General features: G+C 51.0%; 10 protein-coding genes across 10 annotated transcripts; 6 read left to right on the top strand and 4 right to left on the bottom strand.

The window, feature by feature from the left end:
* Positions 1–827: 827 nt before the first annotated feature.
* On the top strand, positions 828–2,656 carry BDR25DRAFT_221199 (uncharacterized protein; the record flags this gene model as incomplete). The annotated part of the gene is made up of 4 exons (XM_033685022.1): positions 828–922; positions 991–1,074; positions 1,137–1,299; positions 1,364–2,656. 4 exons carry the CDS (start codon positions 828–830, stop codon positions 2,654–2,656), a joined length of 1,635 nt encoding a protein of 544 aa, XP_033549083.1.
* A 2,033-nt stretch (positions 2,657–4,689) lies between these two features.
* BDR25DRAFT_333611 (uncharacterized protein) lies at positions 4,690–7,317 on the bottom strand. Its single transcript, XM_033692853.1, has 3 exons — positions 7,309–7,317; positions 5,404–7,256; positions 4,690–5,327 (listed from the first exon to the last, which is right to left on the bottom strand). Exons 2-3 carry the CDS (start codon positions 7,198–7,200, stop codon positions 5,070–5,072), a joined length of 2,055 nt encoding a protein of 684 aa, XP_033549082.1. The 5' UTR covers positions 7,201–7,256; positions 7,309–7,317; the 3' UTR covers positions 4,690–5,069.
* Positions 7,318–7,638: 321 nt separating this feature from the next.
* BDR25DRAFT_302980 (uncharacterized protein) lies at positions 7,639–8,625 on the top strand. The gene is made up of 2 exons (XM_033689917.1): positions 7,639–8,113; positions 8,258–8,625. Exons 1-2 carry the CDS (start codon positions 7,889–7,891, stop codon positions 8,408–8,410), a joined length of 378 nt encoding a protein of 125 aa, XP_033549081.1. The 5' UTR covers positions 7,639–7,888; the 3' UTR covers positions 8,411–8,625.
* Positions 8,626–9,546: 921 nt separating this feature from the next.
* BDR25DRAFT_284818 (MFS general substrate transporter) lies at positions 9,547–11,589 on the bottom strand (the record flags this gene model as incomplete). Its single annotated transcript, XM_033688139.1, has 2 exons — positions 9,547–11,204; positions 11,259–11,589. 2 exons carry the CDS (start codon positions 11,587–11,589, stop codon positions 9,547–9,549), a joined length of 1,989 nt encoding a protein of 662 aa, XP_033549080.1.
* A 2,516-nt stretch (positions 11,590–14,105) lies between these two features.
* On the top strand, positions 14,106–14,982 carry BDR25DRAFT_302979 (uncharacterized protein). Its single transcript, XM_033689916.1, has one exon. The coding sequence runs from the start codon at positions 14,276–14,278 to the stop codon at positions 14,651–14,653; it is 378 nt and encodes a 125-aa protein (XP_033549079.1). The 5' UTR covers positions 14,106–14,275; the 3' UTR covers positions 14,654–14,982.
* On the bottom strand, positions 14,857–16,401 carry BDR25DRAFT_203498 (uncharacterized protein; the record flags this gene model as incomplete). Its single annotated transcript, XM_033684419.1, has 3 exons — positions 14,857–15,992; positions 16,051–16,097; positions 16,151–16,401. Coding segments are annotated over 3 exons (1,434 nt in total), but the record flags the coding sequence as incomplete, so codon positions are not given.
* Positions 16,402–17,759: 1,358 nt separating this feature from the next.
* BDR25DRAFT_342208 (UMP1-domain-containing protein) lies at positions 17,760–20,250 on the top strand. The gene is made up of 6 exons (XM_033693697.1): positions 17,760–17,988; positions 18,039–18,253; positions 18,307–18,922; positions 19,236–19,310; positions 19,378–19,783; positions 19,865–20,250. Exons 1-6 carry the CDS (start codon positions 17,803–17,805, stop codon positions 19,930–19,932), a joined length of 1,566 nt encoding a protein of 521 aa, XP_033549077.1. The 5' UTR covers positions 17,760–17,802; the 3' UTR covers positions 19,933–20,250.
* Positions 20,251–20,742: 492 nt separating this feature from the next.
* Positions 20,743–22,108, bottom strand: BDR25DRAFT_19580 (ubiquitin-like protein). Its single transcript, XM_033684331.1, has 3 exons — positions 21,454–22,108; positions 21,263–21,346; positions 20,743–21,125 (listed from the first exon to the last, which is right to left on the bottom strand). The coding sequence occupies exons 1-3, from the start codon at positions 22,004–22,006 to the stop codon at positions 20,971–20,973; spliced, it is 792 nt and encodes a 263-aa protein (XP_033549076.1). The 5' UTR covers positions 22,007–22,108; the 3' UTR covers positions 20,743–20,970.
* A 942-nt stretch (positions 22,109–23,050) lies between these two features.
* BDR25DRAFT_259735 (uncharacterized protein) lies at positions 23,051–24,620 on the top strand. Its single transcript, XM_033686607.1, has 2 exons — positions 23,051–24,433; positions 24,480–24,620. The coding sequence occupies exon 1, from the start codon at positions 23,117–23,119 to the stop codon at positions 24,326–24,328; it is 1,212 nt and encodes a 403-aa protein (XP_033549075.1). The 5' UTR covers positions 23,051–23,116; the 3' UTR covers positions 24,329–24,433; positions 24,480–24,620.
* A 332-nt stretch (positions 24,621–24,952) lies between these two features.
* BDR25DRAFT_342205 (uncharacterized protein) lies at positions 24,953–27,160 on the top strand (the record flags this gene model as incomplete). The annotated part of the gene is made up of 4 exons (XM_033693696.1): positions 24,953–25,231; positions 25,288–25,390; positions 25,528–25,680; positions 25,872–27,160. 4 exons carry the CDS (start codon positions 24,953–24,955, stop codon positions 27,158–27,160), a joined length of 1,824 nt encoding a protein of 607 aa, XP_033549074.1.
* Positions 27,161–27,678: the final 518 nt, after the last annotated feature.

The following is a 27,678-nucleotide window of genomic DNA, read 5'->3' as shown; positions in this document are numbered from 1 at the left end:
TGTTGTTTTTACATCAGCAGCAAGGTACGGCCAAGGCGGAGTGCCTCTGCCTCATGGCTCAGTGGTGCTGCGGGCTGGTACTTGGGCCGAAAATTGAAAGAGCAGCACCACAGAGCCTCGCATTCGGAGGGTTTGCTGGCGCTCGTCAGGCACTTGAAACGCAGCGGGACGACGACGCAGGTCGAGGCAGAGGACTGTTATGGACAACTGAGGCGAGGAGCTATCGAAGATAATTTTAGTCAAGTCGCGCTCATTTCCCGCGAAGGTGCAGGCCCGGCCCGCGGCCAATCAGCGCGCTTCGTGGCTTGCCCCCCGGTCCCTGCGCGGGTGCTGCTGTGCTCCTTCCTCTCCACGCTGTGCGGCTGCCGAGCCTTCTTGTTCTGGCGTGCGTTCCCCCATGCTCCTTCTTCTCTCTCACGGCCAGCGTCTGCAGCTTCCTTCAACCCAGTCGTTCCTTCAATTGAGGCCTGCGCCCGCATCTCTTCCCTTCTCAGCCCGCATCTTCAAGCGCCGCGGGGCCCTTCTTTTTCCTGCTTTGCCTTTTATAAATAAAAACCCTTCCTGCGCCCGTGTGTCCTGCCACGGATGGAGTCGTGAAGCTGCGCGTCTGTTGCTGCTTGATTGCTCCTCCGCCAGACGAACCGCCTCAGTTGCCCACTCCGCCCACCGCTACTATGGACGACGACACGCCCAACTCTCCGCTCGCCTACTGCCAACAGCCGCGAGACTGCCATCAACCTAGGAGTACTGCCCGACGCCCCAAGCAACACTCCATCGCAAGGAGTGCTCTCCTCCTCTCGGTCCTCACTGCTGCCGTGCCGTCCACAATGGCCCAGAATTGCGTCCCACTCACGGGCTCAACCGCGTGTCCAGCCTTCACCAATGCGTCCATCAGTACTGGCGCGAATCTGACGGCGCTGTTGTATGTGTGACCTCACGTCAGCCTCGTGCTGTACCTTTGACATGGATGCTAATGAAAGCTGAAAACAGCCCGTTTCTTTCCTTCGTATCAGATACACAGACATTCGACGATCGATTACGGCAGTTCATCGCCACCGATTACGCAAAGCAAAAGTATGTCCCCCCCCCCAATCCTGCTTCAATTGTGGGGAGCTCCTGTGCTGATGGTTACACAGATACCAACAGCTTATAGGCTGTTCAAGCGTCAACCTAACTAATACCACTGACATCTACGCTCGGTATACAACCAGCGTATTGTGCAACGCCATAGTGCAGAATTCCATCAACTCTTGTGGCCTTAACAAGAACAATTCAAGACCGCTGTGTGCCGATTCTTGTGTAAGTGTTTCAACATTTCCATTTCACGAAACTGCTTTCGCGTCAATGCTGATCGAAACGCCAGGCACAATTTGCTATTAGCGAGCAGGAAATAACCGCGAGCCCTGAATTATGCGGCAGTTCGGGCTCAAACGCCATCGATCTAATCAGAGCCGACTTCACTAATTGTGCCCTGCCGGCTGATTCGCTGAGCGGGTCCTGCATCAGCGCAGTCGCAAATGAACCAAACGACTGTGGCTACCAGTCGAATCTCCAAGGCCTTTGTTCGTTCTGTGCGCAAAGTTCTCCCAATGCGACAGACTCGTGTTGCGTCAACTCTGGTGTGGAGCAACGCTGCCAGGGTGTCCATCTTCCTACGACCACGTCAATGCCACCCCTTTTCCCCTCATCCAGTTCCTCAGCAACACCATCTGCAACACATTCTGCAGGTGCTGGTGTAGCCAAGTCGTCCGGACTTTCGGGGGGTGCCATTGCGGGGATCGTCGTGGGTTCCCTTGTCGGTGCCGCTCTTATTCTCGCCGGAGTCATTTTCTGCTGCATTCGAATGAAAAACAAGAAACAGAGTCAGCACGGAAGCATCTTGAACACGCCATCTCCGACACGCGCCACCATTCCCGGACCGCCACCAATGGCCTACACCGATGGCAACTCTCCGACGACTATTCTTCCCGGAGCTCGCGTCGCACGCATGTCAGCTCTGGAAGGCTCCAATTCCTCAGGTCATCACAGCACACGTGCAGGTGGTGCCCTGGGAGCGTACCGTGGGTCTCATGATGATGCTTACGAGTCTCCAGATTCAGGACGCAGCCATCTGGGTGGAAATCTGCCGAAACGCGACGGATCACTATCAAACCATTCTGCTCTTACAGGTACCGATAGCCACTCGTCGCCCCACTCAGGATCTAATCCCGATCGAAATTTCTCTTCTCCTGAAGGTGTTGCGTCAGGCCAGTCTGAGCAGCTACAATTCTTCAAGGACTATTACTCCCAGGATGACATTCATCCAAATGACACGGTGGCCACCCTGTGGGCTTATCAAGCTCGCGCTAACGACGAATTCGAACTTGAGCGAGGCGACATGCTCAAGGTCGTTGGCATTTGGGATGATGGTTGGGCGACAGGTGTGAAGCTGTCAGAGTCAGCCGAGCAGTGGGAAGCAAGAAGAAACCTGCAACGTGATTCTGGTGTAAGCAACGGGAGCAGGCAGTCACGAACCGTTGAGGGTGAGAGCGAGATCAAGGCGTTCCCGCTAGTGTGCGTGTGTCTACCACAGCACTGGCGGAAAACTATAGAAGGAGACACAACGGACACAACGGGAGGAGGTAGTGGAGGTGATAGACCGCCTCCCAGTCCATAATGACACCTCTCTTTCCCAGTTCGTTGACACTTTCTAGCTATCTCATCCTGCTCTCCTTCTCCAGGCCCGCCTTCTCCGGGCGGCCTCCCTCGGATGGACTCGATTTTCTCATCACCGCCGCCACCTCCTTATCCTCTATATCCTATGTCACGACCTGCACGCCCCAAGACTTCTGCATCCTCGGCTCTCCATTCCTCCGGATCGAGCACCCTCCTCAATTCTCCTCACCGTATTTAATGCGACACGATGATGGCTGTTTACGCTATGCACCGTTGATTTCAATTTCCGAATTTCCACTTTCGATATTTGAGGCTTCTTGATACCCGTTTCGGATTGCATTGCATTGCTCAGAGCGCGCATCCACCAGCATAGCATTCGTCAGTCCTCACTTCTCCGTCACAGGACTTAAACCAGCGACGACGACCCTTCCTCAACCGAACGTAATACCGTAATATCTCAGAACCTCACATCGACCTCCACGTCACGACGACCGATTTCCCAGTTTAGGTTTTCCTATCTCTTTGGTGACAGAAGATGGCCGGCGGTTCCTATTTAATACACTTTTTGGGTAATCACACTCACTGCGCGCTCAAGCGCACCACGTTCCTTAACACAAACGACATACATACCGACCTTGGGTCTTCACAACCGCCGACCGACGTTCCCTCCTTAATATATGGTCTCGACCAATACTATGCTCACAACATCAACTATCTCCCATTCTGTTGGCTTCGATTGACTTTGTTGCGTTCTATACCCACCCCTCGGGGCCAGCCATGGTTCAGGGGTATGAAGTCTTCGTTTCTCGTACTCTTCTCCCCGCGTTTAGCCCGCGTAAGGCAAGCGCGGGCTTTCTTGTAATCACGGTTTTTGTGGAGGTGTAGAAATAGCAATTGGCTAGGGTCGTGTGTCGGCCATGCACAACGACCTGGAGCAACTGTACATATGCCAACTTTGCCTCCAGCTCCGAGGTGTAGGGGGAGAGAGGGTCGATTGTTATATTTCTAAGATATCCCGCCTTTTGGAAAAGGGTGGTTTGGATTCACTTGAAAAAAAAAATGGGAGAGCTCTTTTTTCTTTGTAGGGGATTAGGAGATGGTGGTTGGGGATCGAGCATAGGGTGAAGAGAGTTTGGATAGAGCAGATAGCAATGGGAAATATTGGTTGGATATCAAAATGCTTTCCTGGAAGCCTCCGTACTTGCAGTAGCATCTCTTTCGCGTTCTTGCGAATTCTCCCGTATCATTACAAAATTATGTCTAAACCCTTAAACTACAGAAACCACTGGCGATGGTCCGCTTTTCGCCCGCACCCGCCTTGTTTCAATTTGGTAGGCAAATGTAAGGCAAGGTCTGGAGGTCAGGTGTCGGGCCGATTATTAGTGTTGACTCAGGTTCGCTGAAAGGGGGAAATTAGATGCTGGGTCAAGGTTTGTGTACTTCGGTAGGGCGACCTGGCCGGGGGAATTACGAAATAGCGTGATTAGAGTGAAATGTTTGGACCGTGAAGATGAATGGCTGAATATGCTAGGAGTGCATGATCTGGGGAAGTTTTGATATGCGCGCGCCGCTATACAGAACCTTGGTTGCTGCGACGGACGTTGTTGTGAAACGAGTGCTATATGTGGTCTTTTAAGAGCCGAGATACATGATAGAGAATTGTTTGTGGTTCTTATTCGTTCTGAGCGTGCATGTGTGTGAGTATGGGGGGGATGTGTACCGTGGACCCAAACATGTCAATATAGCCTCTAGGAGATCTTATTGTGAATATCAATGCGTTGCGTGCAGATATGGTTCATCCCGCTTTATCTCGCCTAGGCTCCGGCATATTGGATGTCAAAACGCGAAACTAATCACGATATGATATTCATAGCTTTGTAGCCATATCTTTTTCGCAGTGAAGTAAGCCTCGCTGATGTGAAGAATATCAATAGCAATGCACACAGTTTTATGCTGTAAAGGCATTTAGATTTTGGCGAGAAGAAAGGTATGCATGCGAGATGCAAGATGCTGAGAGGAGTGTTTCCTGTATTTCAAAACTTCAAACCTAGGGACTTTGCCGAAGGGGTTGGACCATATAGCTAGTCATAGAAACCATAGTATATTATCCATCCCCTTGCGGGGGAAGGAGGGGTTTGAAGCAAGCATACCTTAGCATGTGTGTGGTATATCCCCTTTCCCGATTCGGAAGCTGGCCGTTCATGCATGTCACATGACTAGTACTAATAATCTGATAATCATGCCCAAGCTCCGGCTGCATGCGAATCGCAAATCGCAAATCGTAAATCATGCAAGGCATATTCGTAGGCAGACCATAGCTCATCCCATTCCATTGTATCTCTTCATCTCGCGTCAGCCTTCCCATAAAACACCAATCTCATCCACATCTTTACCGTGATCCCAGCGACTCACAATCACTCGGAAGATAAGCCCCTGCCTTTCCTCCTTGGCGTAATACTGAGTGCACGCTCACCACTTCCATCACCGTTGCGCCTGTGCCATTCTTCAATCTCTTTCTTTACGCTCTCCCGGTACTGCTTCGCCTCCTCACTCCCTTCAATCAATAGCTTTGGGCAATGAGTACTGCGTCGAAAGTGGCGTTTCAGGTTCTCCCATCGACAGTCTGGTTTGAATGTGCACCCGGGATGAGGACAGCGGTAGGGGCGAAGGGTCTTTGATTACGTTAGCAAGCAGGTCCTCTATCTACACAAATAGATTGGAGGCTGGGAGGGGAACGGGCAACCATACCTGGTGCGTTCTCTCATGCTTACTCAGATTACTTGAGTCCGCACATACGAAGTCACAGAACCGGCACTTGTGCTTTTTACTCCCCAAATGAAGCGCGCTGATGTGCGTCTGCAACTGCGTATGAGTTGTTGTCGTGTACCCGCATCGATCACACACATACGGCCTATCTCCCGTATGCGTTCTCTCATGATTGTCTTTCGCTTGATTAGTCGCGAACATCTTATTGCACCCTTCGAAACTGCATGTGTAGGGCTTGTAGCCAGCGTGGAGAAGAAGGTGACGAGAGAGTTTTGAACGTTGTTTGTAGTCTTTAGAATGAGAGTCACAGCCTTCCCAGTGGCATAAACAGCGCGTGCAGTTGTCGACGTGGGCGGTTTTGATGTGTTTGTGTAGAGCTTCGGGGGTGTCAAAAACTTGGAGACAGAGGCTGTTAGGGTTGTGCTTCCATTTGCATACGCAAGCTTTGGGCGAGTCACTCGATATTGAGCTTGCCGGACGCGGTTCAAGAACTGAGCTATTCTCGAGAGGTTCTTTCTTGGGTTGTGGCATGACGGGTTTCAGCACTTCGTTTTGGATGGCCGAAGCGAGATAGTCCAGCTTGTTGTTGGCACTAGTTGGAGATTCTGGGAAGACATCAGGAAAGTGGGAGTCTGGGAGCATCCAGTATGAATTGTCAAAGCTAAGCATGCCGCCTGACAGCCCACCGCTGTATGCGGTATTGGTAGAATGAGTCGGCCTAGCCCGGAATGAAAGTGTACTTTGAGGTTGGCTCGTCTGGAAACCAAAATTGAACATCTGATACGGGGTTTCCTTGTCAAAACCGTTGGATTGGGTCACCGCTGAGTCCCACATATCGAGATGCTCTTGGGGAGCTGTCGTAAAGTCTTCGCAAGCCCTGGCAGTTCCATGACAGCAGGATTGGTTGATGTGGCAGTGATCAAAGGGGATGTTAAGGAAACAGTTGGACGTGGACCCAGTACTGGGCATTGGCGATGGCTGTTTGCTAAAGCTGCCCAGTGAGGTGTAGTTGTCTGGTGATAAGGCTGGTGTCGCAGTATTCGAGGGCCGACTAGTAACATTGCAGTGTCCAAGGGTTCGATGAGCTTGTGAGAAGCACTGGTACCCATCACAAGCAGGAAGACTCGGATGGAATAAGTTTTGCCCATCTTTAAAGTGACAAGGCGCATTATCGAAGCAGAATATGGTGCCTGAATCTGTGGGAGCGGAATGCGCCTGATGGCATTCGTTATCAGGATCTCCCAGGGGACATGACTGAGTATCACACTTTTGACAAAAGCATGGGTCGTTTGGACACGAAACTTTTGTACAATCTGGATCCACGCAGTGGTCGAAGCATTGGCCTTGGTCACAGTGCGGATCCCAACAGGCATCTTCCGGTGAGCATGCATCGTCCCCAGGACATGGAAGAGGGCACGGGTCGGGGCAGGGGTCAGAGCAAGTTGGATCGAAGTCGCATCCTTGGCAGAATTTATCGAAGCAGGTGTCTAGGAACTGGTGGTCCGAGTTCGAGATCTGATTCAAATGTTCTCCATCAGTATTGTGGAATTCCAAAACCTTCGACGCGGAAGCTCTCCGTTTCACCGGCCGCGGATCCGCGACGGCTTCGCAAGGCGACTGCTCGGGACATGTGCAACAGCAAAGGGTCCGGGGATCGATGTGCTCAGCGCGGTACTCCTTCTCGACGGTTAGTCCCGAGGATATGGTTTGAGAGGCAGTTGTAGCGTTATCCGCGAGGCGCTTCGTGCCCGCCAGCAGCGCAGGCGGTGAAGCGAACATGGCATCGGCGGTCCAAAAGAATATGTCCTCGCCAAAGGCTGAATCGCAATCGTTATCTGGAAATATGTGAGCCATTCTGGACAGCTGGAGGGTGCGAACAGGGCTGACTATGGAACTTCAAGAGGGCACACAACGCCCGCCATCAGGGTACTCGCGTGTGGTAATGCAATGCGGTCGAAGCTGCTGAGAGGAAGGAGGGGTGCAGCTCGAGAGGCACTAACTATCAAGCTGCCACTATCATCACAGCGACTCAACAAGGGGCGTAAAGATAGTGCGGTCGCGTGTAGCCGCAGTGAATGGAGGGCTGAAAGCGTTGATCTTCGCCGTGATGGTTTACCAAGACTAATCCCGAATCTCAGCGTCTCTCATTGGACAGAGCCCTAGCTGGCAACATCACGCGCCGAGGCGGCTCTCCCTTTGAACCTCCAAAAATCTTCGCCATTATTCACCTTGGAAGCCGTGAGCTAACCAGCAAAAACGTCTCATCGCCTTAGGCACGCCGTGCAAACGTCAAAGAACCAAGTGCTTGGCAGCCTGTCGACGCGGCAAACGGCAAGCCCCCGATGTGGAGCCTTCGCCCGCTACAAGGCTGATATCTCCGCTTGACTCCCGCCTCTTGCCAACTCTCCCCAACCTCACTTCAACACCTTTCGATCCTCTGCAGCCACGCCCAGCATTCATCCTTCCAATGGGTAATCTCTGTGGGAAGCAGTCAAAGGAAGACAACTTCGCCGGCCCCGGCCGCACATTGGGCTCTGCACCACCACCCAAAGCGAAGGCGTCCATCCCGTCCAGAGTAGCCAAGACAGATGGAGCTACGAGTTCGGCAGGAAATTCCACAGGCCCAGGACGGATAGTAGGTAGAGAGCAGACAGGCGATGGTGCGCGATCCGCTGCGGCGGCAGCAGCAGAGGTGCGTAGTTCAATGTCGCAATTCCGTCCTGGGCGCATCCCGGCAAGGCCCATGACGACAACGGTTTGGATGTAGAGAGTGCGCCATAGGCGTAAATGCCATACCGCGATGAGGATCGTGTCGCTGACGGATTGTTATCGATAGGCGCGCGCATCGAAGACGACCGGCGGAGACCTCGCCAAGAAGCTGGAAGCGCAGAAGAAACAAACGCAGAGTCAGACCCTTCAAGAAGCTGCACGAGAGAACAGACTCCAGCGAGAGGCAGATGCGGCGACTGAGACGAGAAATTACAACTGAGCGGGACAATACGTCATGGCCGTTTGCGCTCCAAATTCTCATTTGGGTGCTTGAGGTACCAAATGCGCTGTTGCTGCAGCCTTATGACGGATGAATTGATGAGACCTGTGCTGGCGCATATTCGTGTTGCATCGGGACGGAGTTTTCGATTTATGCTTGCCATATTTTCTAGAATACTTGCCATGTCTGTCCGAATCTCATTTGATCCCCCTTAATCTATCCCACCCACATTGCCATACTCGAATGGCTACTTTCCATCAACCAAAATCCCCCAACTCCTGCACTATTCTGTCAAACAGCCCGATATCCTGACACCTAACCTCATTTCCACTCTTGCCAATACAGTCAAATTTCGCACCCAAGCACTTCAACTTAACAACTCCCATCCTCCCCATCTTCACACGCTCCCCCTTGCCCTCAAAATTCAAACACAATTTCACCCTCCACCTTTTAAGTGGAATATCATCAAGAATTATACCATAAGAACCTACTGCGGCAAACTCAGCTGCCCGCCCAGCCTCCAAATTGAGACGAGAAAAACATGGTTCCTCGTCCTGCTGCCAACATTTCCTTCCCCAACCCTTCTCCCTCGCGATCAATCGTTCCCAATAAAGACCCCAACCCCCCAAGACACCTCGCAGCCTTGGTGAAGAAAATGCTACGAATACTAGAATGAACGCTAGACAGGCCGCAGCGAAAGACGGCGGGGATTCGTGCGCTATGGGCTTAGATGATTCAGAGTGGGAGATGATCCTGATACCTTAGTAGGCTAGAACGCAGTCACAGAGGCCTAGAGGTGTTTGAGTGAGAGGCAGGAAGCGTAGAAACGGGTGACAAATGAGCAGAGGTTAGGAGCAAAATGCGTTGGAGGAGAGGAGAGTGAGGGAGGTGGATAATATGAGGGCTGCGAGAGTGGGAGGGGAGAGTAGGAGGGGAGAGTAGGAGGGGAGAGTAGGTTGTAGAACTGGCGTGACGAGATTCACGCCCTGAACGAGGGTGTTCATGATTGAGAAATGATGCGTTGAGACAGCTCAGAGGGGCCAAGCTACCTTGTGGGCATGGCTCTAACATCATAATATTTAAGTCTAACTACAGAAAATGCACGATAAGTATCTTCCTATACCCTTCCATCATACTCATACACTGTGTTCCCGCCTAGCTAGGACACCCATCTCCACATCCCTAGATTTTCCCCTCCCGTCCTCATTCTCCTCCCCATCTTCAACCTGATCCAACTCCCTCTTCTGCCCCTCAACCTTCCCTCTAACAACCGCCGAAAGAAAACACCCGTACAACACCCGTCCCCTAACCTCTTCCTTCTTAATCCTCCCCTCCTTATCCCTCTTCTCCGGCCTCCCAATCCACACATTCCCCAGCAACAAACTCGCCAGCACGCTCAACGCCATAAACGGCAACACCGCAATAAACGCCCACATAACCGCCTTCGCCGCCTTCCCCTGCACCTCATCCCTCACCCCCTCCGGCAAATTATCCAAAATATTCAGATTCGGCGGTCCGGAAGTCGAAAATGCAGTTCCAGCACCCGCATTCATACCACGAAGATACTTGTTGAACTTATTCGTGAACACAGATCCCATCATGGAGATTCCAATGGTTTCGCCAAAGGGGATCATGAAGCTTAAGAGAGATAACACGGCCGCAAGATGTGTGTGCCAGATTCCGGATGCATGTAGTACAACGGGCATGAACCGTAGTCCAGTTCCTGCGCCCGCGATAGCGAGCATGCCGCTCACAAGCGCCTTTTGTCGAGAGTTGACGGCCCAGGCTAGAAGCGCCATGCCGGTGCATTCGAGGGCGGAGCCCAGGAAGAGAGGATAAAAGGTTTGTCGTGGCCATAGGTTACAGAAGCCCATGGCGCTGTAGACGCCCACGCCCAGACCCGGCGTATAGTACAACAGTTGTACGCCGGCACGGGACGCGGAGTAGCCTTCTGCGAGTTCCCAGTATATGCTAATGAAGTAGAAGGCCGAGGTCAGCGAGACGCCGGTTGCGAAGTTTATCGTCATGAGGAGGAGCGTGTCGGTTTTGTGAAACAGGTAAAACGGTATCATTGCGATTTGCTTTGGGAAGAGTCGTGCGGTGAGGTGGCCTGGTTCCAGGAGGAATTCGTGTGCGAAGAACGAGAGACTGAGGATGGATCCGAGGACTAGGGGTACGATGACAGCGGTGGAAGACCAGGAGAATTGTGTCCCAGCCCACATTATGGCCAGGATAAGCAGCCCGATGCCGAAGACGAAGAAGAACATCCCGGGCCAGTCGAAGGTGGAAAGCCCGGATAGCCACCCGGCTTTCCTGTCCTGGGCGATCTTGGTGGACGCTCGGCCTTTGACGAGGTCTTTTCGCATGAGAAAGAAGATGAGGAGGTGCGATAGTACCGCTAGGGGAATGGATATCACGAAACAATATCTCCAGTTGTCGTTTGCGAGATATCCGCCGATGATTGGTCCCACAGCGTAACTTACTCCTATAATCAAACTGAATATCGTGTTGTTCTTCGAGTTGTCGGCAAGAGACATATTATCGGATAAAATGATACGGCTAAGATTTACAACGCCCGAGGATCCAACTCCTTGTAACGCGCGGCCGAGAAGAAGCATTTCCCAGGTAGCGGCGGCGGCGCATAGAACGCTGCCTATGAGGAGCCAGAAGACGTGCCATTGGAGAGCCGAGTGCCGTCCGTATACGTCAGCGATTTGCCCGGAGATGGGGACAAAGGTGGTGTAGGTTAGGGTGAAGGAGGCGACGATCCAGTTGAAGCTTCCGCTTAGGTGGTCTTCAGATATTTGTTAGTAGAATGCATGAAGGTGATTTGGAAAGAGGAGCTTACTGAAGTGCGAAGAGATGATGGGTACAGCAGGAGCCACGATTGTAAAATCTATCGAGGCGAGGAAGTTGGGGATGAACAGGCCAAGGATGATCTTCCATCTATACTTTCGCATTCGTGACGTCTCTGCTTTAAACCTCGCGATTTCTTCTGCAGAGACGGGAGAAGATTCAGTGGTGTTTGCGTTACCACGCTCTTGTGATTGGCTGTCCAATCTCTCATGCTCGTGCGTTGGTTTAGGAGCGACTTGGGGAACCAGGTGTCCTGTCTCTGTTGTAGCACTTTTCTTCTCGTTGATCCTCCTCTTGATATACCGATATAGAAAAACTGCCATTGTGGAGGGCTGAAGACGACAACAAAAAAAGTAAAATTGAAATGACAGAAGGCGCTGAGAATGATGGATAGGTGAGTTATCAAAGACGACGAGGAAAGAGAGCCTGTTTATATGTCCACATCTTTTTACTAGGCCATTCCATCTTGAGACACCTTTGCGCAGATTTGGCGCAGCACCAAAAGTTGGACGGCGAGACTACCAGTTTTTCAACAACTACCCCAGGGAATGTTCAGCCTTGTTGATGACATTTGAGGAAAGGACTGCGACGATGTGGTCAGAGGAAGCATAGCCACGACGCGAAATACGGCGCGATGGTGACCTAATTAGGTAAAGATCAGAAGACCCCTGTTGCAAATAGAGCAGGCATTGGTCGAATTTTGCACGGATCTGGAAGTCCGAAAAGGTAAGGAACCTCGAACATGCACAAGTGGTGAATTTGAAGAATAGGTACGAGCCCGACTTTTAAATTTTGAGAACAGCTTTGTGAGACGTTTTGTTAAAGAATTCGAAAATAGTCGGCGTGGGACTATAATCAAGCCCGAAGTACGGGACACATTTTCCATCGACGACTGACGATTGACGAATTATTGACCGCCTCACTATTACGCTCTGTTAAAAGGACTAACTTGAAATCGTATTAGTTGCGCGAATGCACCCTAATCCATATAAGAGTAATTTAATCAGAAAACCTTTTCCTAAGCTGAGGCCCTATCTCCTGCTGTTACTTCTATTCCCGTACCAACCCGATTCTATCCCACAGAGTGCCAGTATAGGTTCAAGCCCTTCGGAATTCGCTGTTTCTGCCCACTCACTCCAATCTTCCTCAAATAAAACCGTCCCTCGCTCGAGCATAAACTAGAACATAACCGTATATTCCAACTCAGTAGCAGAGACAAGCAGTCGTGGCAGCCATTCATTAATATCTGCCCCAATATCGGTATTCCCAAAATCCGCAAGCAATTCGAAGTGGATTCAGAAACTAACGGGGTCTGGAATACAGTCTCACTATCTCAAGGTATTTATGTCTTACTGCGAGCTCCTCCGCCTTGCTGGACAGGAAACTGCGTCACCTAGACCCATTCTCTTGCTCAGTAGAGGCCTTGAAAGTTAGAGGAGAAATTGTAAAGAGGGCAGTGGATAGGAGATGTCGAGGAAACTCGACTCCGTCAGGCATGCCGCTCTCCGGGACGAAAGTTTTGGATATTAACCAGCCGAACACATCCTCAGACCGCAGAGCATAGGGAGTTGGTACGTTTTTTGAAGTTCCCCATCTTCTTCCTGTAAGGGGCTGTTCACCTCGTAGACTATACGCTGGACAATCTGCCGGATGAGGAGCAACAGTGATTTCCTGCTACCCGGCTCGATCCCTAAGCGATGTGCAAGATATAGGTAGCGAGAGAGATCTACACGCCCGATGTGAGAAAAGATAAATTTCCAGGAGGTGATGAAAACAAACGACCTGCAAGATCTCTCGCGAAGAAGTGTGAAGAACCGATTAGCACCGATTTGAGGGACAAACAAACCCCACATACTGTTAACAAACCCTAACCTAATAGCCCACTTCCATCCTCGGATGAGGATAGTTTCATTAAGAATTTCGTCCACGGTCTCTGCCAGTAAGTCTGAGAAGTCCTATCAGTAGATTCCAGAAGGTTGAAAGACTATATACCACATAGATACGGATATGATGATGGGAAAATATCCCTCCAGAGCCTCCACCGCATGTCAGAGAATCCAATTCCTAGTCAGCTAGCGAGCAATTGTAATAATCTTGGCTGGGAGGTAGCGCAGCACAGTTTGCCGCAAGTCGGGATAGCTACAACAAGAATACGCGAGCAAAGATAGAAAGACTTAGCACGGGTGAATTGGTTATGCCTTGGCATCAGTTTTGAAACCTAATCGATATCACTACACCTAATAGAATCTCGTCTCTTGCGAGCCCGAATTAAATAAACAGAAACAAAATACAATAATATGTGACAATAATTGGAGACAAAACAATTCCATAGTCGATGGCTCTTCACAGCCGCATCGCACCCCTAATATTACTAATATGTTTCCTCTTCCTCTCCCTTTGTTGCCCTAGCAAGAAAAATGACAGCGCCGCATTCCTCTACATTAGTATTCTTGACATACCAAAGCCATCGACTCTCAGATTCCCCACAGTTTGGTGGTAATCGCTAAACATCTTGATGACGTGGTCCCCATGAGGAGTTCCGGAAGAGTGGTGTAGTATGTTTAGTCCAGATCCTGACCTTTTTCATCAAGGAAATATCTGAGCAGTTCTAAGATCTCACCTTCCGACCATCTTTAGTTTCAGCGATTGCCACTATTAGCATGTGTTTCTCAGTATTGTTCTTAATATACTTTCTCATCACATGTTCGAGGTCTGCCAGATCTCCAATGAGCCCATGTTCCAGCTATTTGCCATTATTGTTCTGGTTGCAGGGTACTTTCTAAGTGTCCATGACCATATCAGACCATCACATGTTCTTAGCGACAAGATCCTTGGTCATTTTTGTCATTGAAGCTTCCCTGAATGATGATTATATTCTTTTTCCAGGCTCTGGTAGGTTACCAGAGTGTCTTCTATTACCTTCCCTTCGACCTGGTCCTCAATCTTATCTTTAATGGTAGTCTTTCCCTAACCTTTTTTGTTGATATCGCCTAAGGGTAATTCCGGGTAATGATAGTGAAAGACTTTAAGGATGCTATTGCTGAAGATATTCTCACTCTTCTAAATTGGCTCGATGTTGTAGTTCGTCTTTGCAATTTCTTGATCAACATCTTGGCTTTCCAGACCAATCTCGAAGAGTGTCTGCAAAGTTCTACCCTTTGCAACAATCTTGGCAATATGTCCTTCATTTCCTTCTCCCTAACATTGTTTTGTTCAGACATTTTAAAACCACTTTCAGGAGTGCTAGGGTTTCTACAATTAGAGCGCTTCATTACTGCACAAACAGGAGCGGAACTAGACGAGTTTGAGGAGATCGGCGTGGTGAAAGCGAGAGAGGCACCAGTACTGGACAAGTATGGAATGACTCTTTACATGTCGTCTCTTTGATTCTGATTAACATCCTTTAACTCCCTCGATCGCTGATGCCTCTCAAACCCCTCGAATGTCTATGTCGTCTAGTAAAAGGGTAGAGGTCAATTTGCATAGAAACGGCTGTTCTGGACATCCTTCTCTCTTAGAGAATTCCGGTGCTCCCTTACTCGCGCTAGGGTCTTATATAGTGCCCTATGATGCGTCACCCTTGTCGGAAGACAATAAATAGCAAAGTCCAGCGCCGGGTATCCAGTTCTCACGGGCCACTTCGTAACAGTCCCACAGGTAAACACGATGGTTGTAAAACACAACAGAAGAAGCGAGGATGAGATGCCGATAAAGATATACAAGGTCAACCGACTCGCGACCACATGGTAGGAGGGTACCGCAATCTGCAAGGTCGTGTACATGTCTGGCGGCAGTCTGGGTCGAGGAGCTGTGGCTTCCCAGACTGATTCTGGGCCTCCGGCACCGATCTGATTGGCGTGGAAGTAATGCAAGACCATTGCTAGAGCTTTCCTAGCTTGCCGCCGGGCAAGTTGTTGCACGAACGGGTTGTCGCTCTTTTGGAGGCCAGCAGACATGAAGAGTGCAAGATCGGAGGAGGTAGGATCGGACGAATTGGAGCCATGGAAGTTAATGCTGCGCATGACGATGTCGAAGACTAGGGCTACGTCTCCCGCGGTGACGAGAAACGGAGTTGGCGTAGACATGTCCCTTACTGCAGTGATGGATAGATTGAAGCGGGAGTAGTAGACTGTGGCGGCGCGACGATATACATAGAAGGATGAAGAATATCGGAAAGTTTCTCGAGTCCAGGAAGTGTTGTTTAGACACAGTCCCCTGTCCATGAGGTTTTGTGGGCAAACTGCCCAACCATGCTGCACCTCTTGGGTGTCTCCAAGAGCAACGCAGAAATGAATAGCCCCGATGTCGTAGCCGTAAGTCTTGCAGTGTCCTTGTGATCGAAGCTCGCTCTGATTATGCACTGCGCCGAACTCCACGTGGTAGCTCTTGGTATTCTCAACAACATATATAGTGGCTTCCGGATTCGTTGTTAGGTCGTCTTTCTGAGGCGTTATTAGGAGGCAGCCGCCCGTTAGCAAATAAGACTCATCACAGGGAGCCCACTGAGTTGTATTAGATGCTGTGCGACAACGCCCAAAGAACGAGTCGAGGGGTTTCATTGGAATTGAATTCCTATTGTCCCACTGTGGATTTCCGATGTCGAATAATAGGGCCATAGCCCATTGTGGTGACATGGATGTTGCTGTTGACGAGTTCAAATCCGCTAAGCCGGCAGCTATTGGGTAGGATTGGCGGGATGAAAAGAAGGGCTCGAACCTGAGACTGCCTGATCATTGTTGGCATATAAATCGTTCACTTCGGTATTCGAACGGGAATATCCTTACTCATAATGGTGATACCTGGAATTGGAACGATGGCTAGGACACTAAGCCTGTGCATCTTGCGGTTAGTATTCTTCAGTGCAACAGGCTCGACAACACTCACCGAATAAATGAATATCGCCGGTGTGGGCTAGGCGATCGAGTGCGAGTACAGAGAAGCCTCAATAAGCCCCATACCCTGGTGCCAGCATCGAGGCTCAAGAAACCAAGCAATCCCACCCCATTAGTTCTTGAAGCGAATGCCCACTGAAGATCTTCCATGATACAGAGAACGAGCAGGTACAGGATCACGGTGCACATTTCCGAAAGCACTCTCAAGACCAGCAACGACTGGCTTGAGGAAGTGGTGAAGAGCTTCGCAGTCAGCGCGGTTTGGCTTGCGTATATGATTGTACAAAGTACCACGCTTGTTGCGAGGACAATCAGCAGGAGGGTACCTCGAGTCTCATTGCGTAGCCCAGAAAAATGTTTTTTCTGGTTTAACTTGTTATTTAGAGAAGGTGATAATTGCGGGGACTGGTCTACGCCGTCCTGTTCTGCCTCTGGTTCATTTGCGCCAATACGGGTTCTGTGTGACTCGGTGGAGCGATTAACGCGGCCGCCTCGGTGACTTGACAAAGTAGTTCGTAGAGACTCTTCTGACCTTCCTGGGAGTTCTTGGTAGTTGTGTTGTCCGTTGCTCTCTCTTCTCTGGTAGGTCTTTCGTAGATCTGCAACCTCGTCGGATAATAGATGTTGCGAGCTCAGGTTAGGCCGCAATTCGTACTCCTCATGATCCCATGCCCACAGTCGATACGACATTGCTAATGAGAGTGAGCGAAAAGGGGGAGGAGAGACCCGGCGATCGACTCCAGCGGTGTATGGGCAGCCCTTTCAGCTTCGCATAGTAATAGAGAGATAATAGGGCTCGCCATTCACACCAAAGCGGTGGGTCCGGGGAAGAATTTGTTGGGCTGGGAAGGGAAATTGGCAATTACGGACATAAAGCACTTGTGATTTCTGAGGATTAGAAAGTATAGAGGAGATGAAACAGATTACTGAACTTCTATGGAAAGAAACTCTGCGTAAATAAGATATTACTAAAGCTCAGGCATTACATGATAGGAACCTATTCACTGACGGAATAGGACATTGGATGCTCGGCTTTGACTGGCGCCTGAAAAGAGGCCGAAAGAGGCCGCAACTTGGCGCAGGGCTCAATCGAGCAGTGGTCAATCATGATGCTGCTCAGCAGCCACAGAGGCTTGTTTACTGAGGCTTCGACATTGTGAAATTCTCCGCCATCCTTGCCGTTACCTTTCTTCGGCCAGCTGATGGTTCAGCCTGGGGCCTGAAAGCTGAGAAACATTTGCTGTGGCAAAAACAACACAGGGGTAGGCATCCTCTCACTTCAGCATATGCGCCTACCTGTTAGAGATTGCATTTGAAGTCCCGTTTTCAGCTGAGGTGGTCCAAGGCCGCCTCTTAGGAGAGGGTTCAAGTCGGGGTACCTAGATATATTCCAGCCAACAATCGTTGTTACGAAGTCATGTTTGCGAAGCTGTAAATTTGGCTGATGTAGATAAGAAGGAATAAACTTAATATTAGACATGAGGGAAAACTGAATGCTGAGGTGGTTGAGGGGATTCGGTGGGGCCTTGCTACCGCCAAGGATTAGGGCTGAGCCTTTCCCGCTTCTGACGCAACCTCCAACGCTCCCGAGGCCGAACCAAACTCCAACCAGCAACAACTCCAACAAGAAAGCTTGGTTCGACAATGAAACCCATAATAGCTATTCCAGCATGGTTAGCGATAGTGTACAGGGCTTGGTCCCGGAAGTCTCTTACACCTCTCGGATTATTTACTGCTGGAGCGACGGCAATAGCGCATGCGGTGCATCCTTGGAGCGTATTCTTCGTTCTTCTGGCCGTGTTTTTCCTAGCTGGAACAGCCGTGACTAAGGTATATTACCCTTCCCAGAGCTTACGAGTGAGACTAACGAGATGCTATAGGTAAAACATGATATCAAAGCAAAACTTACACAATCCGCAACCGGCGTATCTGGGGGAGAAGGCCCCCGAAATCATGTCCAAGTTCTCGCCAATTCCGTGGTAGCCACAGCTCTCATCCTGCTCCATACATGGCAGATCTATGATGATGGCTCATATTCCAAGTCTAATTTGTGTTGGCCGCGAGGGAGCCATGTTTTGGTTGTCGGAATAGTTGCGTAAGCCCACCATTGCGCGCTTCTAAGCCATCCTACGTGCTAATAGCCTGTAGTAATTATGCTGCCGTGGCTTCCGATACCTTTTCCTCCGAGCTAGGCATTCTATCGAAAACGAAACCCCGCCTTATAACCGCCCCTTGGCGAGTTGTGCCTCCTGGGACCAACGGGGGAGTAACTTTGGCTGGACTCGCTGCCGGCCTTCTAGGATCTTTCATCATCGCTGCAACCTCGACTTTAATGATACCCTTCTGCAAAGACTGGAACCTACAGGAAAAGGCCCAATTCACTGGAGCCATGACATTCGCTGGGTTCTGTGGTACACTTCTGGATTCGTACCTGGGGGCGGTCTTTCAAGCTAGCGTTGTGGATGTACACTCCGGTAAGATTGTGGAAGGTGAAGGCGGACGAAAAGTTCTCATTCACCGCTCCAGTCCCTTGCATCTGAAACAGACCGCAAAGCTTCGGAGCGAAGTAGTTGGTCATGAAGACAGTAAAGAAGGAATAGCGAAGACATCCGGATTCAGTGACTCCACCAAGGCGTCTAATAGGATGCGAGAAGCGGGTGTTTCGGGAGCGGCATTTACAGATAGGCATCATGAGAGCCGTCATATTGAAGTGGGACACGACATACTGGACAATAACGGAGTCAATCTGCTTATGGCAGTACTGGTCAGTACAGGCTCTATGGTTGTTGCTTCCTCGATTTGGGGTATGCCTTTTAACATTTAGACTTATACTGAGCATAATTGAATTTCGATGGTAGCCTCCTCAATACCCTTGTAAGATTTTCCTGAGATCAAGTGACTTTGAACACTTGCAAAACACACGACTTCCTCTTTCGGAATCCCTGCTGCCAAGACGCTAGCGGCGCGTCACTTCGCAGCCTTGAGCTCCAACAGCTACGGTCAAATACATCCAACGCTGCTCCAACATCTTACCCCTTTGCATCTCCCAACTTCTGACTTCCTACCTTTTGGCTTAGATCGGGGCCAGTAACTTTCCTCAAACTGCGTCATCCACATCTTGCCAGCTAACGAGCAACTCCGAAGTCAACATGGTAAGATATTCAACGGCACCGCACACCAGCTTAAGAACGCCAACAAACTAACCCTCCCACCACTCAGTCCCTCCGCTTCGTCCCCCCAGCCAACCACCCTACGCACTCCACCCCGGAAAACAGCGCCCCTTCCGCGCCCGGCGTCCACGACACCCTGCGCTCCCGTCTTGCCCTCTCCTCAGCCCCCATCACCTCTACCACCACCGCCTCCTCCTCTAACCACCCGATCCAACTCCAATCTGCCCACCCCCTTGAAGCCCGCCTCGTGCAATGGCGCCAAACGCAAGACAAACTCAAGATGGAGATGCTGCGACGCCAATTCGGGATCGCGGAGCCCGTGAGACGAGGCATGGAGATTAAGATTACGGGGGCTGGGGAGTGGAGGCCGATGGTGCTGGGGGGTGCGAGTGGAGTGCATAGGGATATTCTGGAGGGTCGGGATTGTGAGGTTGGGTGGGAAGATGTGTTTGTTGGTGAGTTTTGCGTTTGGATTTGTGTGGCTTTTTTGGAGGGGTTTGGTTTAAGGTTGCAGTGGCTGACTTATGTGATGGCAGGCAATGAATTACGTGAGGTCCCAGACTTCCATACCGAGATGGAGACGAGGATGAAGATGAACTGGTGAGCAGAGAGGTTTTTAACATGCCTCGGAGATTCAACGAGTGGAGATGCAGAGGGTTGTCAACTCTAGGGGACGGGATGCTGTAGAGGGCGCTGTTTCCCTCGAAGAATTGGCCTCTATTTTGGCAGTCGATCATGTGTACAACAGCCATCCATGTAGCTCCTACACCTCCTCATGGGGGAGTCATAGTATCAAGGCGTCGAAGATATGGAGAATGCTTCATTTCCATCCCTGAGAATCTTTGTGTTCGGAGCACTAAACATGGTTATTATCACGTCACCCCCGAGAGACAAAAAATCAGTATCATCAACGAAATCTTTTCCAAAGTCAACAATATCAAACCGTCCAACCAACAGGGAGACCAAAAATGCTCTGAATTGTATGCATACATATGTTCAACCATCGTCTCAAACAAAAACAAGCCCTTATTCTTCGCTCCAAAACCAGACCAGTTCTTGCTCAATACTACTTGTACAGCCAAGAAAGAGCTACAATGCCCTCCGAAAGTCTAACAAAGGCGAAACCTTAAAATTGCGATCAAGAGGAGAAACTTTGGAAATCGTATGCATACGTCTCGAGGAATGAAAGAAGAGGGGGACCGGTGAATGGGGATCAGGGGACATCCACAGAGCTAGATCCATCCCAGTCATGCCGAAACGCCGTTGCCGAGTTAAAGGTTATCCATGGAATTGTGCCAAGAACGGTGGGGAAATGAAAGAGAGAGGCCATAGGTGAGGGCGGATCCAAGTCGGCTGGATCCTCTGGGGGTAGGGAATATGGAATACGGAGACAATGAGGTGGGCCTGGCCGTTGCGGTGCTTGCTTGATCAGTTGGAGTCGTGTCTCTGCTATCCTTCCCGCAATCATGTCGATATTCCGAGCAGTCCCATGGTACTGATTATCCCCGAGTCTCTTTTGAAGCGTCGCGATGGTCTGAAGGAAGCCGACTCCGAAGGCGCAAATGCCTGCATCTTGCTGCATCTTGCTGCATCTTGCTGCAAATGTATCAGCGGAGCGGGACTCGGATGCTTGCAAGCTCATCTAGAGAATAACGCAACGGCATCCAGCGTGGACCTCCTCCTCGCCGTCTCTTCTCCCCCCGCCTTTTCCGGTCTTGGCGTCTTCTTCGTCGACGACCTCTTGGGGCTTGACTGTCATGTGTACGACATTTGGGGCTTCGGTCTGGAATCGGCATTCTGTATCCATGAAGGGAATTGTCAGCCACAATGAAGACCAGGGTGGAAGGGCTGGCGATGAACCAATTTGGGGGAGGGGGGTAATTGCCCAGAATCTGGACAAGCCACGCCAAGACTTCAAAGATGGCTGGACTCACCTTTCAGTGGCGACTTGTCATCCAGCATCCGGCCGAAGTGTATCAGTCGTATTGAGCTAGGAGATGTAGGCCGTGGCTCCCATTCTGTCATGCAAAGATGTGTTAGCATTGCTCAGTGTACGTAGAGCCAAAACTGCAGGTGTTCGCCGGAGTGCTCTGGTATAACGGGGCTCGTAGAATAAATGACATACCCTCCCGCCAGTCCCTCCATATTAACTCCTTCAGCGTGTATACGCTGATATTATAAGGGTCCATGGCATCGACGTTTACATTTCGCTTCTTCAGATACTTCTCATCAATCTTGTACGGATGCCGCGCGCCAGTAGTGAGGAGCAGTGTTATTACGACAACCGGGCCACTGTAAGGGTCCGGATTTGTGCCCGGAGTATCTGTCGAAGAGCCAATTGCTTCGGTTTCGCTACGGGAGAGATCGGTAGGAGGGAATGGTTTTGAGGTGCTTGAGGGCGCTATTGACTCGGATACCGGCTGTGAAGTGTGCGGTAGCGGCGCATCTTGCAATTGAGATGCAGTCTCCTCTGTTGCAGAAGGATTCGGAGTGGATTCCGGGGGTTGCCTAGCCGCGTTCGTGGACGATGGTTCCAATGTGGGTGTTTGTAATGTCCTCATCTCAACGGGACTTGCTGCTCTTGCTTCGTAGCCACTGCCCGGCCGCGAGCCTCCTTGGGAGGATGCATTCTGCGCTGGCGTAGTTGCTGAGGGCTGGTCTGACGCTGATGCCGCCATTGCTGGCCCGGAAATGAGACACTGCGAGGAGGGCGAAGGAAGCGCACGAGGAGGATTGGAGGTAAGCAAACGAGAGCAGGATGGGCTTTCACCAGCGATAGGATTAGTACTGAGCTGCGGGGGAGGGGGGCGGAGGCGTGGAAATGCGGAGAGACTCTAGAGAGGATGTTGGGGCGGAGGAGGTGCACGAATGTTTCAAAGGGTGTTAAAAGGTGTTCTTGAGTCGGCGCGCGGGAGTTCGGCTGGGCAGAGTCGCCGCTTCCTTGCTGGGGCTTGTTGGGGCTGTCTCCGCAAAATCGATGCTGCGTGATGCCGCTCCTCCACGCTCCACAGGACCAGGGACAGACTGCAAGCAGGTCACAGACGAACGGTGCGTTGCTTGGCCGCGCGTGCGTGAGATCAGCTTCCTTATCAGTAGCCCGTCGTATTTCTTTTCTCCCCAAACTGAGGGCAGCTTGCAAAAGACGCTTCCTGAATTGTGCTAGCCCCTTGTAACTTATCAGGTTTTGGTGCACTGGAAAGCCCCTGTATTCCCTTCTGCCCTCATTGGTGGATTGCTATCATGGCGCTGCCGGCATTCACTGGCAGGCTCGTGACCGGACTCGCATCTCTCTGGCTCTCAAACTCTAAGAAGCACCCCATCAATGCATACCTGCTGTGAACTGGCTGTACTCGCACATTGGTTGCTTGCAATTGCTTCGGTCATTTCTTCTGACTACCGTCCAACATCACAGCAAATGAGCCTTGCCGGGAAGACTACCAGAGCAAACGCCCTTGCCTCCCGCGGTAACGGCATCAGACCAGACATGTACACACCCTAGGCTTCCTTCAGCGGAGTAGGAATGCATGCTCCTATCACATTGGGCATTTTACCCTTGTATTTAGTCTCCCCCTCCCCCCCCTCCCCCCGCAAGGCTCATTGCTGTGATGCTGGATCGACACACATCCCGGTCAATACCCTGCCTTGGTGTTCTGCATCGCTAAAGCCTGCGTCACTCCACAACTTCACCTCATCTCTCCAACGTCACTCAAAGTCCCGAGAAGCTTCACCCTTCCTTCTTCCCCCCCCCCCCCGGTGGAGCTGCCCAATTGCAGTCGCCGCTCCTGGCCATGGTTCTCGAGGACCTGAATGCGTCTTCTGACAGCTTCCCGGATAATCCTTCTTCCCCCGGTAGTGATTCGCAATCCCCATCGTCTTTTGATCCCCGCATTGAGGCCAGCCAGTTCCCACAACCAATTCCCGTTTTTGGGCCTGTTCTCGGATTTAGCGCTTTAGCTATTGCCTCAAAGGCTCAGCAGACGATCGGTTATGCCCAGCGCAGAGTTCACCGGACACTCACGGTAGAGGAGGCCCGGGGACTCGCTTTCCATGTTTATAAGATGGAACAAACAAAGTCATATTTTGCTGCCATAGGCGTTTCCGCTGGAAGCTATAGATGGTATTCGACATTTTCGACCTACCGATACCCTTTTTACCTCCCAAAGCCCGAGGATATCAATCCAAACAGATTCATGTTCGTCAAAGGCCCGCTCCAGGCCACTGTCGCTCGGCAGTCCTGGCGATTTGCATGTTACTTTTTGGTCGGAAGCGCAATGGGCAAGCTGATCGGTGGGATGATTGCTCAGCCCGTCGCTGCGAGGGATACGGCAAATGATCCGAGGCTAGCACAGTTCGCACTGGATCTGAAAGTGGCCAATGATGAAGATTTGAGGAAGCAGCGAGAAAGGTTTAGTCAGGGGGTCAAGGGAGGTAATGAGAATCCGAGTCAGGGTCTTCCGCCTCATGCTGGCGCGCCGAGGCCTTTGGGGCAACCTCGACAAGCACCTCCGCCAGAAGATGACATGTCTCCAACAGCTGGGAACGACCCATGGCCAGTAAATTCCTCAGACTCATCTTATGGTGACTTTGGATTTTCTTCAGAGCCTCAGCAGCCAGTGCAAGAGAATGGTCCATCAAGACCGCAACCGACCCAGCCAACCAGCTCATGGGGCGGACGACCTTCTCGACCACAAGAGGATGATGCGTCCCCCACTGGCGGGCTATTTCAAGACGAGACAGAAAATCAATCCAAGGCCGGTGAATCGGCCTGGGAGCGTTTGCGTCGAGCAGGTGGTCCTCCTCCGGGTCCGCGCCCTGGGATGCGGAGACCGACGCCGCCCAATGGGGAGCAAAGGGAACCGTCAACAATGGGTGACAGCTGGACGTTTGCTGAGTCAGACGACGAGCGACAGAGGGCTCGGGAACAAGCACAGAAAGAATTCGATGTCAGAATGGAGCGTGAGAGGCAGGGGAAAGATTTCAACGACGAAAAGCGTTGGTGATCTCAATCCACGTAAAAGTCTAGGCAAAACAATAAACGTGGGCCCAAGCCCTCGAAGAACAATATTTAATAGCTCTGTAAACTAAGAACTATGATGTATTGTAGCGTGAGTATAATGCCTAGTATAGAGAACAATAGCTGATGTGAGCCAGGTGTTGGCAGAGGCGAAATTGTGGTTGTTTTCGCAAGCGGTGACGGAAACGGGAGGCTGGACATTCACCGCGCCAACTCCCCCCCTCCTCCCCCCGGGTGCTGGTAGGCACTCACACAGATAGTATTGTGTCAATTGTATCAAAAGCCTGACTGCCTCCAAAGTTCTCCTCCATGTAAACCCCTCCTGCACTCCTGTTCTGCACTCCTATTCTGCACTCCTATTCCCCAAATATATAACTCTCCCCCAATCTTGGAACGTTAGCCTTTAGCACTAACGCTTCGGACGATACAACCCATATTCCCTACTGCGCTCTGCCCCTCTACTCATCCGACTAGGAATCCTCCTTCATTCTCCTAAACCCTTTAATAGGCTAGCGTCAACAGATGAAATTCCTAACACTCCTCTCACGGTGGCCAACATCAAAGGCCTCAGATCATCGGTTCTAGAGCCCAAGACGAAGTCCGTTGGATCATGAAACGTAAGAAGGACTCTATTGCTTATCCAGATGAACTCATGTGTCCTGTCCCTCGAAGACCAACCAACAACACACCAACGGCTCTTCTAAGAATACTTCGTGTCATATTCGCTCGGTTTCCAGGCAAAAAAACTCCATTGGGCGTGTGTGCGCGGCCTCTCACGGGCTCTCTGACGAGAAGCGTGACCTGGTGCTTGCGGAGGAAACTGGTCTTTCCTCTAGTGGAGAGCAGCCTGTCTGTAGCGCAAGATCTAGGAATGCGAATGCCCCTCACCGTAAGTCATCATCCATTTTGCCCAACCATACCCTGGTTCCTCTTTGGGTGCGCAAGCTCACCCTCCTACTAGATCCCTCCTCAATCTCTTTCCTCAATCCGCCATCCTTAATTGATGGCGAGGCGGGCTTCGTTATGGAGGGCCGGAACACTGTTTACAGTAAGTCGTCATGCATATTCTCATAGCTTAGCCTGGTTTCTTCCCAAGCCCTGGAATGCATGAGCTTGCCCTTTTGCCAGACCCTTCCTCTCTCTCCTTCCTCGGTCATCCACACTGGATCAATTGAATCGGCTCAGACTCCGACGAGGGCCCGTTTGCTTTCACCCCCTCAGAGAAAGGACCTGAGACTTGGAATCATCGAAATAATTCTCTTCCCTTCGACAGCCGCGGTTGTGCCAGTGGTTTTCCCGGATTCAGAAAACCAAACTCCGGTACGCTAGCTCCAGAAGGTGAGTGAACTTTCTCCCTACCCATCGTCGGTCCCAATTGGAAAACCTGGGTATTACCTCGGGAGTGTGGGCCGAACACTTCAAAAAGCTACAAGTTTATGTCCACCCACGAAGTTTCAAGTCTCCATCACCACACAAATCTTTCAATTTGTCTGCGTGATCGTCCAATTTGCTAACAGACGCCCCTGCAGGTCTCCCGATTCCACCTTCTTTCGTCACAGGAAATTCACAAGGGTGTGATATGCCCACTATGCAAGCTACCGTCGACGCTGCTGCAACTGGTCCGGCCTCTTCTCCGAACGCTCGTCCGCCGGCTACCCTAGCTCACACTTCAATCAGCAGGTTTGAGAAGAATGATGTTCATGCTCCCCCCTTTAAGTTCAATGCCATGGCAAAGCCGTTCGACCCCAAGGCCGAGTCGCACGAGGTGACGCCTCTTCAGAGAAAAGCTGCACCTACTTTCACCACCTTTCACCCATTCCCCTTCCTTCCTGCCGAGATCCGTGAGCGCGTCTACGAGTATGCCCTCAACTTCTGTTCTGCCATTCGTCCCCAACTTTGCAATGAAGGCTCTGCCATCCGCTTCCACGACGCCAACCATTCTGAGCACAATGCCGTCTTCCGTCAGATGGCTGTTACCCGTGTCTCCAGGCTAGTTCGCAACGAGAGCCTGAAAGTCTTCTACGGGTGCAACATCTTCACTTGCGATATCGATACTGCCATCTTCTTCGAACGCCTCACTCATCTGGGCCTCTTCGGCATGATCCGCCACGTTGACGTCCAAATTCCTTTCTACTACGAAGAATACGGCGCTAAGGTTCTTTCCCTTCTTCGCCAAAATATCAAAGCCCAAGAGCAGTTCCAGCTCAGGTTTGAGACCAATTACCGCAGTCCCTACACCCTTAAGACCAACACCCTTAAGACCAATACCAGCGCCGTTACCACCATGATCTCGAACATCAAAAAGATCATGACTTCCGAGAAGGCTAACAACGCCACTACTGACTATGACTTCTGGGCCGAGCGCCACGGCCTCGAGACCTTCAAGAAGCATCCCGCATATGCCGCCATTGATCCTGATACTGGCCTCTTTGTCGTTCTCCGAAAGCTCTCGGCCCGAGCTGGGTCGGGCCGGCGCGCCCTGACTCTGCACGTCCCAACGGCTAGCCTGCTTGCAGAGCCTAACCTGGTCTGGTTCACCAAGGTCATGGAGGGCCTTGATATTGATCTGAATCTGGTTGAGGGAGCTGATCTAGTCAGCTCTGGAGGCCAATTCAAGGTGTCCTGGCACCAAAAGCTTCAGCGGCGCGATTTGAAGGAGGCGGACGAGAGGATGGCCATCCCGGTCCGAAGACAGATCATGGAGAAGGCCTTGAAAATATTCCCCAAGATGATGAGTTGGGACTTGCCGCGTCGTTCCAGCTACTACCGCCGTGGCTGCCACGGCGGCATCGAGTGGTTCGATGTTGACCTCGCTTGAGGCCTTCTTCGGACCGCTCAGTGCTAGGGAGTGGGGGCCGAGGGGGGTGGTGGATGTGGGTTTGATAGGGTAGTAGAGAGGTGGATCGCGTTTTAGTCAGTTTTCAATGAGTACTGGACAAGTTTTCGATTTCCAATTTTCTGACCCAATGATACCATGTAGTGTGTCTTTTTCTAGCGTAGATAGTGGCAGGCGTGAGTGATTTTGTGATAGTGCGTTCATACTTGTTGCTCCTGTTCTGGGAACAACTTTGTGGCCTTCAGATCCTTGCTACCTTTCCTTCTACCTTATCATCTTGTCTCTTCCTGTGTCTTCCTACGACAGGGAAATATTCTAATAGCACTACCTTTGTTTTAGGTAAGCAATAAAGTATTGGGATTCTTTCTATTTTCCTTTGTAATCTATTATCTTACTGCTTCTTGCGTCTTCCCATAATAGCGTTCACCCCTAACTCTCCACTCCTGCAACCTTGATTTTAGAATGGTGTCGAAGCGTTGAGATCCCTGCTGACTTTCTTT

Source organism: Lindgomyces ingoldianus (assembly GCF_010093535.1).
Source record: "Lindgomyces ingoldianus strain ATCC 200398 unplaced genomic scaffold BDR25scaffold_12, whole genome shotgun sequence".
NCBI classification, from domain to species: domain Eukaryota; kingdom Fungi; phylum Ascomycota; class Dothideomycetes; order Pleosporales; family Lindgomycetaceae; genus Lindgomyces; species Lindgomyces ingoldianus.
The sequence above is the reverse complement of the archived record's forward strand: the minus strand, read 5'-3'. Positions and strand labels throughout refer to the sequence as shown.

Bases quoted from the DNA above. Each gene is read 5' to 3' on its own strand.
- BDR25DRAFT_333611 (XM_033692853.1), bottom strand. From the start codon at position 7,200: ATGTTCGCTTCACCGCCTGCGCTGCTGGCGGGCACGAAGCGCCTCGCG. The intron at 5,328-5,403 runs GTATGGTTGCCC...ACGTAATCAAAG, and splicing joins AGCATGAGAGAACGCACCAG to ACCCTTCGCCCCTACCGCTG.
- BDR25DRAFT_302980 (XM_033689917.1), top strand. From the start codon at position 7,889: ATGGGTAATCTCTGTGGGAAGCAGTCAAAGGAAGACAACTTCGCCGGC. The intron at 8,114-8,257 runs GTGCGTAGTTCA...TGTTATCGATAG, and splicing joins CTGCGGCGGCAGCAGCAGAG to GCGCGCGCATCGAAGACGAC.
- BDR25DRAFT_302979 (XM_033689916.1), top strand. From the start codon at position 14,276: ATGATAGTGAAAGACTTTAAGGATGCTATTGCTGAAGATATTCTCACT.
- BDR25DRAFT_342208 (XM_033693697.1), top strand. From the start codon at position 17,803: ATGAAACCCATAATAGCTATTCCAGCATGGTTAGCGATAGTGTACAGG. The intron at 17,989-18,038 runs GTATATTACCCT...GAGATGCTATAG, and splicing joins CTGGAACAGCCGTGACTAAG to GTAAAACATGATATCAAAGC. The intron at 18,923-19,235 runs GTCAGTACAGGC...CTTTTGGCTTAG, and splicing joins ATCTGCTTATGGCAGTACTG to ATCGGGGCCAGTAACTTTCC.
- BDR25DRAFT_19580 (XM_033684331.1), bottom strand. From the start codon at position 22,006: ATGGCGGCATCAGCGTCAGACCAGCCCTCAGCAACTACGCCAGCGCAG. The intron at 21,347-21,453 runs GTATGTCATTTA...TTTGCATGACAG, and splicing joins ATGGAGGGACTGGCGGGAGG to AATGGGAGCCACGGCCTACA. The intron at 21,126-21,262 runs GTGAGTCCAGCC...TCATGGATACAG, and splicing joins TGACAAGTCGCCACTGAAAG to AATGCCGATTCCAGACCGAA.
- BDR25DRAFT_259735 (XM_033686607.1), top strand. From the start codon at position 23,117: ATGGTTCTCGAGGACCTGAATGCGTCTTCTGACAGCTTCCCGGATAAT.